Source organism: Macrobrachium nipponense, chromosome 7 (assembly GCF_015104395.2).
Source record: "Macrobrachium nipponense isolate FS-2020 chromosome 7, ASM1510439v2, whole genome shotgun sequence".
Taxonomy (NCBI): Eukaryota; Metazoa; Arthropoda; class Malacostraca; order Decapoda; family Palaemonidae; genus Macrobrachium; species Macrobrachium nipponense.
In genome coordinates this window covers 87,425,943-87,440,059 of record NC_061109.1, presented here as the reverse complement: position 1 = coordinate 87,440,059, position 14,117 = coordinate 87,425,943, and the positions used below count along the sequence as shown (strand labels likewise).

Below are 14,117 nucleotides of genomic sequence, written 5' to 3'. Positions count from 1 at the left end.
TTCCTATAAAATTTATCAGTTATTGTAATCCATCATCTCAGTAAAGAATTTTATCGAAAAAACAGGCGATTTTCTTGTAATAAATTACAAGAAAATACCATTTTAAAAAATCTTAATCAATTATTGTAATCCATCATCTGAGTAAAGAATTATACCGAAATGCAGGAGATTTCCTTGTAATAAATTATATAAATAACTTATAAAGTAAGTTTAGGATGTTTCAAATGAAAATTCAAAGTTTGTTTTATCACTGGATTTATCGGCTTATATGTAGTAGTGAGGTCTCGTTTATACTTAATCTCTGCAGGATGTTACTGTACTAATAAAAAATGAAGCGTTAAACGATACGATAACGCAATGCAGTCATGGATTTCCTTCCTCTGTGATATCAATCTTCAGTTTTCACTGCTTGAACAATGGCATTCCTATATGAATTGCGTGAAAGCACCGGTTATTTTTCTCCCTCAAGCACAAAAGTTGAATAAATCAGGTCCTTGGCCTTAGTGGGAATGCTCTCTCTCTCTCTCTCTCTCTCTCTCTCTCTCTCTCTCTCTCTAATCGACGTCTTTGGAACTTCTGATACTTCATAAATTCTTCTCATACAATTCAACTTTCCGACGACTTTGAATTTTTCGTAATCTATAAGTCTCTCTCTCTGTCTCTCTCTGTCTCTCTCTCTGTCTCTCTCTCTCTCTCTCTCGTAGCCCAATGTCAGCCTCATATCTGAGGAACTTATGTTTGATCCCTAAACTGATAAAAGATACGAGACTATGTGGAGTCCTGATCTCTCTCTCTCTCTCTCAAGAGCACCAGGTGCAAGCACTGATGCGCGCGCATATGCAAGACTTTCTCTAGCTGTTTACTCTTCTATGGCACAATGGACCTGTCCGTGCGTGAAGCAAGCGTATTTGGGTTGTGCTTAATTACTCTGTATATATAGGGCGAAGATGACGCTTGAACGGTTCATAGATGAAATTTTCTTTTTTCCTATTTTTGAAATTGCTTAAATATGTGACTTTTAAAATTTTTTTTATTTTTTAAATAGGATTTATTAAATAATTTTTTATCTTCAAAATTTCTTTTTAAATCTTACAATTAAAAAAAATTATTTTTTGATTAGGATTTTTAAAATATTTTTTCGTATCTTTAAAATTTCTCTTTGAATATCTTACATGTAACAAAATTATTTTGATTTTTTAATTAAAATTTTTAAATAATTTTTTTATCTTTAAAATTTCCTTTTAAACATCTTACATTTTAAGATTTTTTTTTTTTATTAGGGCTTTTTAATTTTTTTCTATTTTCTAAATTGTTCAAATATCTTACTTTTTTTTAATTTTTAAATCGGAATTTTTAATTTTTTTATTTACAAAATATCTTCCATTTTTTTTTTTAAAGACATTTTTATTCTTTTAATTAGGATTTTTAGATAATTTTTCTATTTTGAAAATTTCTTGAAATATTTACGAAACAATTCAGTGACGTCACAGCCTAATTCCCCAGACGTACTAATTACCAAAACAGCGAAAGAAACGGTTAAAAGAAACGTACAAGACACAAAGAAAGGGTGAGAAAATAATGCCCCAAAAGAAAAGGGGGAAAAATGAAAGAGAAAAAATGCAGAATAAAACAGAAACAAAAATGAGATGGAATGTGATAAAAAAAACGTGATATCTCATTACCTGATTCGCCTGCCCTCAGAAATCATGGTTCTCTCTCTCTCTCTCTCTCTCGCTCATCAATCCTCTCCTCGCCTCAAGAAAATAGTGCCCATCTCTCTCTCTCTCTCTCTCTCTCTCTCTCTCAGACAACTGCATTGCTGCATATTTTTGTGATTTTTCTATAGCATTTATTCATTTATCTATGTATCTATCTAATTATTTATCTTTGTTTTTTTGCCTGTTTATTTTTGTTTATTTATTTATTTATTTATTTATTTATTTATTTATTCCCTTTCTCAGACAACCCGGTTTAAAACCTCTCCAATAAACCTTTCTAATGAACCAATCAATCAATTAAACCGTCTCCTACAACATAAAATAGAAACCCCCCCTCCCCCCACCCCCATCCACCACCCTCCTACCCCCATCTTAAGCCTTCACCCACAAACCATGAATTAAGGCTTTCAAAAAGACGCGTCCCTCCCCCACCCCCCTCTGGGGCTGGTCAAAGCCCATTCCCGTCTGGTCTCTTCCTATCATCAGCGAGGGACTTCGAGGATGGTGTCATATAGGTCAAAGGTCAAAACAAGGGTCAAACGAGGTCACAGGTGCCTTGAGAGTCTTTGCAGCGTTGTCCTATATTGTAAGATGATAGATGTTTGCGGTGAGAGAGAGAGAGAGAGAGAGAGAGACCCTGGGCTTTCTTGGGCAGGGGTGGGTGGGGAGGTCTTCCCAACCATGACGTACAAGGGAAAGAAAGGTCAGGAAAATAATGCTGAATAAAGTAGAGTAGTTTTTTTCAGCGCTCTCTCTCTCTCTCTCTCTCTCTCTCTCTCTTGCAATGGTAATAAATTAATGGTGAATTCTGTATTTTGTTTGGGTCTTCAATACGCATGAGTGTGCAGGAATGTATATACGTATATATATATATATATATATATATATATATATATATATATATATATATATATACAAAGTTAACCCAGCCCACAAGACGAGGTTGCATAGTCATCATGAAATGAACTTTTAATTATACATAATGTCTCAAAAAAGAAAAAAAACAGGGCCTCTTCTTCAAAAACATAAAATAATATAATATAAAATAACTGTCATCATTAAATGAACTTTTAACTAAACATAATGTCTCAAAAAAAAAAAAAAAACAGGGCCTCTTCTTCAAAAAAATAAAATGAAATGACATAAGCACACCCACAAAAATGCGCAAGTTAAGGAACCCACTCAATCAATTCCGAAGATCTAATCTCGTCAGAAGGTTCAAGCATTCGATGCCTCACGCCCACCGTCCATAGCAATTTCACCGCCCGAAATGGTTCGAAGGAGACCACGGGTCGTTAAGCACAAATTGCATGCAAGTATGCAAATGCACCGTGTGTGCAAGGCGGTAAATGATTATTGTCAGGAACCCAGTTGTAAGAGAATCATTTTTGTGGTGTTTTTCATTACTGGAGAAAGTGACGGTGTTATATACTACAATATATTCCGTATTAAGCATCATAAATACTATCAATATCTGATTCAATTCTGTCCTAGGCATTATAAACACTTTCAACGTATGATCAAATTCTGTCCTATTAAATGTCTTATCGTATGCTATCCAATTCTGCCTAGGGTATCATAAATACCATAAATATCAGATCAAATTCTGTCATAGGCATTGTAAATACTATTAAACATCTTATCGTATGCTATCAAATTCTGCCCAGGGTATCATAAATACCATAAATATCAGATCAAATTCTGTCCTAGGCATTAGAAATACTATTAAATATCTTATCGTATGCTATCAAATTCTGTTCTAGGCGTTATAAATACAGAAAAAAATCTGTCCTAGGGTTTATAAATATTACAAATAAATACCAGATAAAATCCTGTCCTAGGCATAAATTCTATCATAGAAATTATAAATACTATAAATACGAAGCGACTTCAGCCCTAAGCATTATAAATACTAATCAATGTCAGATCAAAACCTGTCTTAGGCATTATATACATTATTATATCAGATCAAATTCTGCCCTAGTCATAAATACTATCAATGTCAAAACAAATTCTGCCCATGACGTTATAAATACTACAACGAAACAAGCCGAGATGTTTAAATCTTGTCCTCCAATATGACAGTTGGTTATCTTATAACCGTCAAGGGAATTTAAAATTTAAAATGCACAGTTCACTTCGGAAGGAAGAAAAGGTTTCAAAGTTGCCAACTGATGTTTTTATTTTTTTTTATCGTCGCGTCTTCCGGGACCTATGGGTAGTTTATTTTTTATTTAATTATTCTTTGCTAGTTTAGGGGATTGGGGGTCCATGCCACATAGTGACTAGGTCACGTGGAACTCCCTTTAAAAGGTGTGACCTCGGCCAAAATCTCCGAACATTTAATAGATTACACCAACCTTGACCGTGAAAAAGAATTGCAAAGGCACTATATATTGAAAATTGCAGTATACTTAATTCGTCCAACAGCTCACTTATGAGCTAAGCTAAGATTCCATTTCTAAATATAAACTATTATCCGGTCATATATGCCCCCCGAAATAAATGAATAGGCAGGAAATGATGACAGAAAAATTGTGTACATGAAGTAAAAAAAAAAAAAACAGCCATGACGTCATGGCTTCGGTCGAAGGTAAAAGGGCGGACGGGGCCCCTGTCTGGCTCAGTTGACAGCTCGTCGCCGTTGTGGAAGTACGTCCGGAATCCTCTCTCTCTCACACGCACACCCGTTCCTCCGTAACCTAACCCCCTCATTTTTGACCAAAAAGCCACCATGAACCGTGCTACCAAGTCAGGAATTGCCGCCGAGGCCCAGTCTAAGGTGAGATAAAGTCGAAGTAACCAAGATGTATCAGCGTTGGCTGCTGCTATAGTAAGCTTCCGAATTTCGCCTCGGCAGGAGATAGGCTATTGATTAATCCGAACGATGCTTGGGGCTGACTGCGAAAACTGCCTTATTTTTTTTAAGGATATTAAAATCGTAAGTTGCTCCACGATCTTGTTAAATCGTAGGTGATTGTCTTAAGTATCGTACTTTAAAAGGCAATCGACGAGGAGGCTTTCTAAAAGGCTGTCATACACGAATGCCGGTAGACAGCCGACACAGCAAAGGCTGTGGGTGTGTTTATGTACTTTGCCACGCGTCAAAACTGCTGAATGTACAGTACAGCGGTTTATTTGAATTCCGCTTCGTTTTACGTCAAGGAATACGTTGTACCCGTAATTGCCATCGATAAAATATATCAAAATTCCCCTATTATACAGTTATTGTCTATTAAGATACGTAAATTCTGTGTTCTTTGTCTAGCCGTTTCATAAGATTTAAATTCTCAATTTGTATGTTTTCAAACTATAATAATTTCGAGAACAGATTTCTTAACGTGTACGATAATTAAAAAGTACATTTGCTTTCTATAAAGTGTAAGTCATACGTTCAATGATTGTGATTTTCTTAACCGTTTACAAAGTCCGTAAACTGTTTACAGTAATAAGTTGTAAGATTTTTTTTCATGTCTGTATTTTGGCAATCGAAAACCTATACATTTAACTGTATGCGTTTATAATATATTGTATAAAGATTTTGTGACTTAAATGTCCGTTCAGAAAATTATATATTTAACAGAATTTTAGTTAATTTCAAGAGCATGAAACAACGAAACTAGTAACATACTTTCGTGTACGTTCACGCTACTGGCAAAATATTTTCGTGACTTAAATACGTGAAGCTTAACGTACAATGACAGTAATTTAGGTCAGCACGCTCCCGTTTGTATATTCTCTCTCTCTCTCTCTCTCTCTCTCTCTCTCTCTCTCTCTCTCCTCTCTCTCTCTCTGTAGGACAGGGCCATGAGGAAAAACCCAAGTGATTATATTGTCACACATACATTTAACGGCTGAATATGTGTTATACCTGTACAGAATTACTGACACGATTTGACTACTTCAGATATCTTCACGTTATGGTCATCAGCAATATATATAGTGAATTTTAGTATGGTTCGTCTTCTGGTTAATAGTAATAATAAATTTATAAACTAGGCCTTTTCCATCAAAAGCACATAGAAAGATAAGCGAAATTCATTATATTGACAAAGAACTTGATTAATCTAGGAAATAATAAAGAAAAAAGGCTAAAAAAATATATACTAAAACAAGGCAGGCTATCATTCCCGCGAACCTGACCAGTGTTTGGGGCGAGGAACAAGATAAGTACGAGATAAAACTTATCTCCTCATTCCTTATACGACCGAACCTAACATAGCGCTACAACATCATTGGGCTATACGTAGTCGTAAGTAGTATTTGAGTATCATAGCTCTACAATATCAGGGGACTATTGTAAAATATTTAGTTTGTTATTCTTTTCTGTCGTTTTTGCCTTGTACGGATATCAAAGGTTTTAATTCCTGTTTTCGTAATTGTTTGTATTCACAGTAAACACAATGCTAATGTTTACAAACCCGGATATAGTAACACCGCTTAGTTTTGCTTTGTATTTGTATTCTAGAAGTGTACGAACAGTTTGTGATTCGTAAATGTTTGTGCAGCTTACCTTTATTTTTAATACATTTAGTGTACGAATAAGCTGTGAAATGCAAATGTTTGTGCAATTTATATATATGTTGTCAATTTGTCTTCTGACTAGCGTGGTTGTTAGTGTACGTGACTTGACACTTTTTCTCTTCTCGTACCGAGGAAAATCGTTAAAATCTTTCTTAGTCCTACACAGATCCCTTTTACTCGACTCCAGACTAATTATAAGGCATGAACTTCCATAATTACTACAGGTAGTTACAGATTAGTACCAAGGAGATTCTTCACATTCAGATCTGGCGCTGACATAAAGACTGCCCTATTAGTCTAGGCAAAGAATATTAAAATGTTTTATTTTTTAAAGTATGTCTAGAAAAACGTCAGGCATTGCTGGCATTAAGTCGTCAATGTCGAGTTTGTCCCCTTTTTTTATAGTATCTAACGGCATTAGTTAAATTCAAAATGGAATGCTTAATTGGTTTTATAAGCGTCCGCCCTACCGCTAAAAATACTCTCCAATCGGTAAGATGATTAGAGAGAAGCCTATCGTACCATGACTCTCTCTCTCTCTCTCTCTCTTCTCTCTCTCTCTCTCTCTTCGCAGTCTTGTTGCTAGCGAGAATATATGAAAATAACTGATCGATTCTTGGGAGATTGTGTCGTTGCCGATGGATTTATGGGATATCGGTTCAACTAGATGGAATATTTTAAGAGACGAAGGGTTGATTCCAACAAGAGGGCATATTTAAAGAGACGAAGGGTTGATTTCAACAAGATGGCATATTTTAAGAGAAGGGATTATTTCGCTTCCTCCTTTGAGTTGACTGAAGGACACGATGATGTCTTAGTTTCTGTACTGAAAAACTGGGCGTTTTTATGAAGGTTGTTTTGAGAGCTTACGCTGGTCATCGCTCGTCAATTTAGCTCTGAGCTAACTTTTTTTTTTTTTTTAAGCTCTGTAACTTGAGGATATTCAGCTCTGTAATTTGAGGTTTTTTTAAAAGTTCTGTAACAAGTTTTTTTTTAGCTCTCTTAGCTCTGTAACTTGGGTGTTTTTTTAACTTATAACTTGAGGTTTTTTTTTAACTCCGTAACTTGAAGTTAAACGTAACTGTCTTGCTTCGCCTTCCTCAAGGCGGGAGTCATATTGATTTCGTACACAGTACCTACTGACAGACCTATTGATTTACGCAATGTACTTCCTTCAGTGTCTCGCTGGAACTGCATGTTGTTTAATTTTTGCTCTGTAACTGGAGTAATTATTATCTTGAAATGTACTGTATAGTCTAATTGTCAATTTCAAGGCTCAGACGGTTTCTGCAATGACACGCCTTTAAATAAAAGAACCAAACTTGATGAAGCTGCTCTGGCAACAAGGTCTAGTTCTAGTAGAACGTTTATATCCTCTACAGGGAACAAGCTTGAGAACTTGTATCAATTGTGGCTCTAGAAATGGCCTGCCGAGTAGTCGTTTTAGAAGTTAGTAGTTCTCTGTATATCTCCTTCTGACAAGAGGAGCCATTCAAAGGTCCCACGACGAGGAATCTGGATCTCTTGACGGGCCCAGTTTCCTACTAGACTCGAGCAAGAGGAAGAATTTAAAGTATTGCGTCTCCTGCAACCAGACGGGTTAATTACAATTTTAAATTGGGCTTGGGGTAAATGGATAAGTTCGAGTTTAAATTTTAAATTGTAGGTCTTGGATGTTTTCAGAATTAAGGGGGTTACTGGAGACATTTTTTATTACATCTGATCCTGAAAAATAATCATTGAAAGCCAAGCATGAAACTTTGTTATATTATAGATGTGGTTTCTGTAATCCATATTTACTCAGCTCTGTGGTCGTAATCGGAGACAGGATTATCCTAATCTTTACCGTGGGCGTATTTTTGTGATTTTATCTTGATCTCTCTGAGCAGTTTGAAGTAGGAAGTTTTCTTCAAAATGTGTGAAGTATTCTTATCCAGAGCCGGTTGAGGTATATCAAATGTAATCACGTTTGTGTACGTACGTGTGTACATGCTTACTCGTAATTGATTTTTTATGCTGTGCTTTTGTATACAAATTATCCGGTTTAAACTGATACTGTATCCTTTTCACGGCTCTGAACTAATACTACTTTTGAGATTGGTCCAACTACTGGTTAGGTGACATTCTAAATAAATTAGACAATGTTGACTTATCTCGCGACATCGGGATTTTATGTAGACTATAACTCGTTCTAGCTAAAGGGTATAAATGCCTTTGAATTCTGTCGTCTCGTTAGGCCCACGGTATTGTGGGCGGAGAGGTTGAGTAGGCCTAAGCTCAGCCTTGACATGACCTTACGTTCCAGTGTGTGATGAACATAAAATACGAACCCCCGTGAAAACACTGGATGGTTTTACAACATCGTCGCCATTTTAACAATGAAAGACGGAGATTTTACGTAACACTTTCGTAAGCAGATTACTCGAACCATGTTTAAAACCGTTTTGATACCAGGATGTCGGGTAAGAGCAGATTCTGAGAGAGAGATTATTTTTCAAAAATCAAAAGCCCCCATTGTCATGACCAGACATATTCGCTAGATGAAGTCACCACCGATTGTGGCGGGAAGCAGAGGGAGGGGTTGTAGAGGAGAGCTTGGGCGGGTGTAGGGGTGGGTGGGAGGAGATTGTGGAAGCCGGTGTTTTGTAAAGGTTTACGCCCACTCTCTCTCTCTCTCTCTCTCTCTCTCTCTCTCTCTCTCTCTCTCTCTCTCTCTCTCTCTCTCTCTCAACACGCTTTGCATGCTAGCTCCATCAGTAACTTCATTCTGGGTAAAGGGAATTTGTCAGTTAAATCTTGCAGTCTGCATCCGCTTAGCGTTGATTGTAAAAGTCTTAAGACATCTAGCATATTCGCATTTGATAGTCAAAAGACCAAACTCGTTTGTATTCGCTAGACGCAGAATGCACATTCAAAGAGAAAAACAAGAGTTCCTTCGTGCATGCATGCATGTATGCATGCGGGTAATGGCAATTGCACACGAAGCAAGTGTGCAATTGGGGCTCTGAGGGGTGGGGTTGGGGGGTGGGGATAGACTGTTAAACTGGGATAGACTTACACTGTTGCACTGTCTGACCCAGATATTTTCGTCTGCAGTCCTGTGCGATTATAGATTTTAGAATCTCGTCTTTGCCATTTATAATGAATATTACTTTTGCGTCTAAGACCAGATTGTTTATCACCTGAATCATCGAAGGTTGCCACGAAAATCTTCATATATCTTACGTGAAAGTTGGGCGATTTTGATTAACTATCGTCGTGTTTTTGTTTTTTTTAAACACGAACGTTGGATGCATGTTTTTCTTATATGAAAGCAAGATGATTGATGAACGAGTAAAATCCCCCCCCCCCGATCTTTTTTTTTTTTATAGCTTGCATAACGACGCTATATAGCGACTCTGTCTTGGGACCGGATACCTCGAGAAGATTAGACAAGACAGGATGACGTTCTCTAATCTTACGTTGTATAATCGACAGCCAAATACGTTTGGTTGCTAGATTGAAGGGACAGGGGCTACGTATAATTGGTATTAATTTCCTTATTCACTCTTGGGTTAGGAAATCAGTATGAAGATAATTTATTTTCTAGTTTTGACATTATACGAATATTATCAGAGCCGCCTTTCAACGTGGGGATCAGTTTCAGAGCATTAGTGCCATTTAGAACTAACTTGGGAGAACGCATAGGCCTACTTCCTACTGCGTCGCAGCCCGTGAGCACACATTTAATCCATCAGGTCCGGTTAGAATATTGTTATTATTCAGAAGGTGAACCCTATTCATACGGAAAAAGTCCACCACCGGGGCCATAAACTTTGAAATTAAAGCCTCCAAAGAATATGGCGTTCATTTGAAAGTGACAAGGGGGTAATAAACTGATGGGTCTCTCTCTCTCTCTCTCTCTCTCTCGTGCGTCGCAGGCGTATAATATGCACGCAATCAAATTGTCAGGGGTTAATGACGGAGGTGCTATTATTTTAGGGGAACGTCACTGCCCGCATCTTTTAAAAGACTTGATACGGAATTGTGGTCGACAGCGATAGTATGTTATAATACTATAATATATATAATATATATATATATAATAGTATATATAATATATATATATATATACATATATATATATATATAGATATATATATATATATATATATATATATATATATAGTATATATATTTGCTGTAATACAATAGTAATAATATGAAGATAAAAGGCCCATAAAACACTTACTTGAACGTTGCAACCATATATTTGGAGCACTTCCTTCTGTGCTCCTGATCAGGAGCACAGAAGGAAGTGGTCGAAATATGTCGTTGCAACGTTCAAATAGTGTTTTATGGGCCTTTTATCTTTATATATTTATTAGATAATTTTTGTAGGCCTTGCAAAAGAGGCAGTTCAACACCCTAGAATCAAGTTTGTCAATTTGATATACATTTTTCTTCTTTTTTATATATACTATATATTTTTTTTAAATTTGGTATTCCTCTTGACCAAAATCCTAACAATCTCCTGGATTTCTCTTCCAGATCAATTCCAAATACAGCGAACAGCAGGCTGTGGAATGCCTGGATTGGATTGCCCTCATCACAGGGGCTGACATCAACAAGTCAGGAGACATGGACAACTTCTACGAGGTGCTCAAGAACGGCCAGTTGCTTTGCGAGTAAGTATTCCAGGGCTTAATAGCCGTTCCAGGACTTAATAAACAACCGTTCCAGAGCTTCATTAACCGTTCCAGGTCTAACTTAGTCTCTGGAAGGCTTGATTAGGGTCACTGATTGTCTGTGATAAAGAGCGTTGTGTTGGTTGTGATTTGATACACATGCGTCTCTGTGTGTGTGTTCTAAAGAACAGAAATATTATTAATTTACAGCAGTTTAAAAGAATTGAAGAATTTGCCAAGAATCAGGTCCCCTTTCTCTGTGCTTTGCATCTCTCTCTCTCTCTCTCTCCTCTCTCTCTCTCTCTCTCTCCCTCTCTCTCTCTCTCCTCCCCTCCTCTCTCTCTCTCTCTCTCTCTCTCTCTGAAGAACCTTGTATGTATCTGCCCAATATCAACCTCCCTTCTGTGCTGTGCACACTGACCAACCCCCACCTCTCTCTCTCTCTCTCTCTCTCTCTCTCCTCCCTCCTCCCTCCCTCTTTTCTCCTAACTCTATCCTCTCTCCCTCTCCTCTGTGCTCCTCTCTTCTGAAGAACCAACCTCTCTCTCTCTCTCTCTCTCTCTCTCTCTCTCTCCAGTTCTAAAGAACCTTGCAGGTATCTGCCCAATATCAACTTCCCCTTCTCTCTTGTGTCTTGCAGACTGATCAATACCTTGAAACCCGGCCAGATCAAGAAGATCCAGAAGTCTGAGATGGCCTTCAAGTGCATGGAGAACATCAACCAGTTCGTCGACGGCGCCAAGGCCTGCGGCGTGCCCTCCGAGGAGACCTTCCAGACCGTCGACCTTTGGGAACGCCAGAACCTCAACGCCGTCGTGATCTGTTTGCAGTCCCTTGGAAGGAAGGTAGGTCCAGAGGAGGGTTGAAAGAAAAGGAGGAGCTTGTGTATTTGTTTGTTTTAAAAATACAGGGTGTATTTTTGGTTTAAAAGGTGTATGTATATTTGGTTTAAAAGGGTGTGTGTGTATTTCTTTGGTTTAAAAGGAGGATAATGTATATTTCTTTGGTTTAAAAAGGACTTGGATATAGGTGTACGGTTGAAAATGGAAGGCATAGGTACCGTTTTGGTTTAAAAATACAGGTGTATTCGATTCATAAGGGGCTGTGTGTATATATTTGTTAGTTTAATAGGGGGTAATGTGTATTAGTTTGGTTTAAAACGGAGTACTTGGATATACGTACATAGGTGCAGGATTGGAAAGGAAAGGCTTGGGTACTGTTATATTCAAAAATTTAAATCTATTATAATCTCATGAATTTGAAAGCGGGTTTATGTAACGTACATATGACTATCATAGTGGAATGTTAATAAGTATACTACACAGGTTCATGGTGACTTCCCCGAAATAAGTATACACAGGCAGTTTCACCTGCTTTCAAGGTTACCCAGAGGAGGATGTGTAGATAATTAGGTAGATCATAGCTAGTGTTGCCAACTTTTGTTTTTGGCGTTTCAAAGTAATTTCATGTTATTTACATCTACGAAATTTCCTATGTAATCAGTACTCAAGTTATTTTGATGTCCATGGTTGTAACTTTCTGGTTTTTAAGCAGGACAGTGCGGAGAATACGAGAATTCCTTTGTTTAAAGTGATCGTGTATGTGTGGTGATTGTTGATTAGTTCGGAACAGAAGAAAATAAAATTTAGAATTTAGGCGCAAGGCAAAGCGCTGGGACCTGTGAAGACATTCAGGACTTAATGGGAAATGCATTCAAAGGTTTTTAAAAAGGTGCAACAGGAGGAAAACCTCGCAGTTGCCCTACGAATCAATAAGGAGAGAGTTGAGGAAAGTAGTTTCTGCTCCTATCAAAATAGATCGCCAATTCTAAACTTTTCATGCTTTCAGGGAGCCCAATTCGGCAAGCCCTCCATCGGACCCAAGGAGGCCGAGAAGAACGTCAGAAACTTCACCGAGGAGCAACTCAGGGCCTCAGAGGGCATCGTCAACCTCCAGTACGGCTCTAACAAGGGCGCCACCCAGTCTGGCATGTCCTTTGGCACCACCCGCCACATGTAGACTCATCACCACGTTTTCGTTTCTTCTTTCATTATTAAATTATTATTGCTAGCCAGCTTTAAGAGAACCTTTTATCATTTGGAAGTTATGTAACTGTAGATAATTTAACCGTTTGGTTTACTTCGGGTATTTCCTTAAGTATAATTTAAAGTGGTTTGAAATTGTCCTCCCCTACCCCTAGGCCTAACTAAGGTGTGTTAAGTCCTCCGTGTTTGAGGGATCAGAGAGAACACAAACATCGCCCATTCAACTTTGGATAAAAAACTCGGACGTACTTCCATAATGAGATCAAATTAGCCAATTCACAGCTGTGATTCGTTTTTCGTCAAATGTGGAAGCTCAAATTATTTATGTAATTAATTCCATCAGCACATTTCCCCAAGCCCTTGTAATCTATAATATTATCGCCCATTTTCCCTTCCCCACCACTATACCTTGAATCTATGAAATCTGTCTCATCGCCTTTCCCTCATCTCTGATTAATCATGGAATCCGTAATCATTCCCAGGTCATTCCAGATTTTTAAAAAAACGATTTAAGCATGAAAATATATTTGATATTTCATATATACTGTTAGGGATGTTAAAGTTAAGTCTTCTTGGAGTTTAAGTAGGAAAAACTTATTATAGTCTTAAAACTCTTTGTCAATCTTAAGTTATGAATCCCCATTCTAAATAAATTCATATTTTTTTCGAATCTCAAATTCTCCCCCCCCCCCTTACAAATCAAAGAAATAGAACATAATATAGACCTGTGTACATAGGTAATATTCCTTTCAGAGCATTTATCACTCCTTCTTTCACTGTCACATTCCAAGTTTATAAAATTTTGTACGAAAAATAAAACTATAATGTTTATCGCCATTTTATTCACGAACCTTTTCTCTTATTTAGTACTAGGCCTAATGGCAGGTTAATTTAGTATTAGGTCTAATGGTTGTTTAGTTTAGATAAAGTGTGAGTGTGCCCACACTGTTGTAAAATGTCATAAAACCATATTGTAAACTTGTTGACCACACCACGAACAGGTTGAATACCAGTTCAGCAACACAGTAGCAATCCTAACTAGTGCTTCATATAAACCCACATGTTCACCACAAACCATTCGACTACAAGTCTGCAACAAAGTGGTAATCCTAAAGGCCCGTTTACACGGGGATAGTTCATTGGCGCCAGTAACCAGCGGCAAG

General features: G+C 37.4%; 1 protein-coding gene across 1 annotated transcript; it reads left to right on the top strand.

Annotated features, from left to right (window-relative positions):
- Window positions 1-4,338: 4,338 nt before the first annotated feature.
- Window positions 4,339-13,785, top strand: LOC135217259 (myophilin-like). Its single transcript, XM_064253000.1, has 4 exons — window positions 4,339-4,500; window positions 10,773-10,909; window positions 11,550-11,754; window positions 12,758-13,785. Exons 1-4 carry the CDS (start codon window positions 4,453-4,455, stop codon window positions 12,926-12,928), a joined length of 561 nt encoding a protein of 186 aa, XP_064109070.1. The 5' UTR covers window positions 4,339-4,452; the 3' UTR covers window positions 12,929-13,785.
- The last annotated feature ends 332 nt before the right edge of the window (window positions 13,786-14,117 follow it).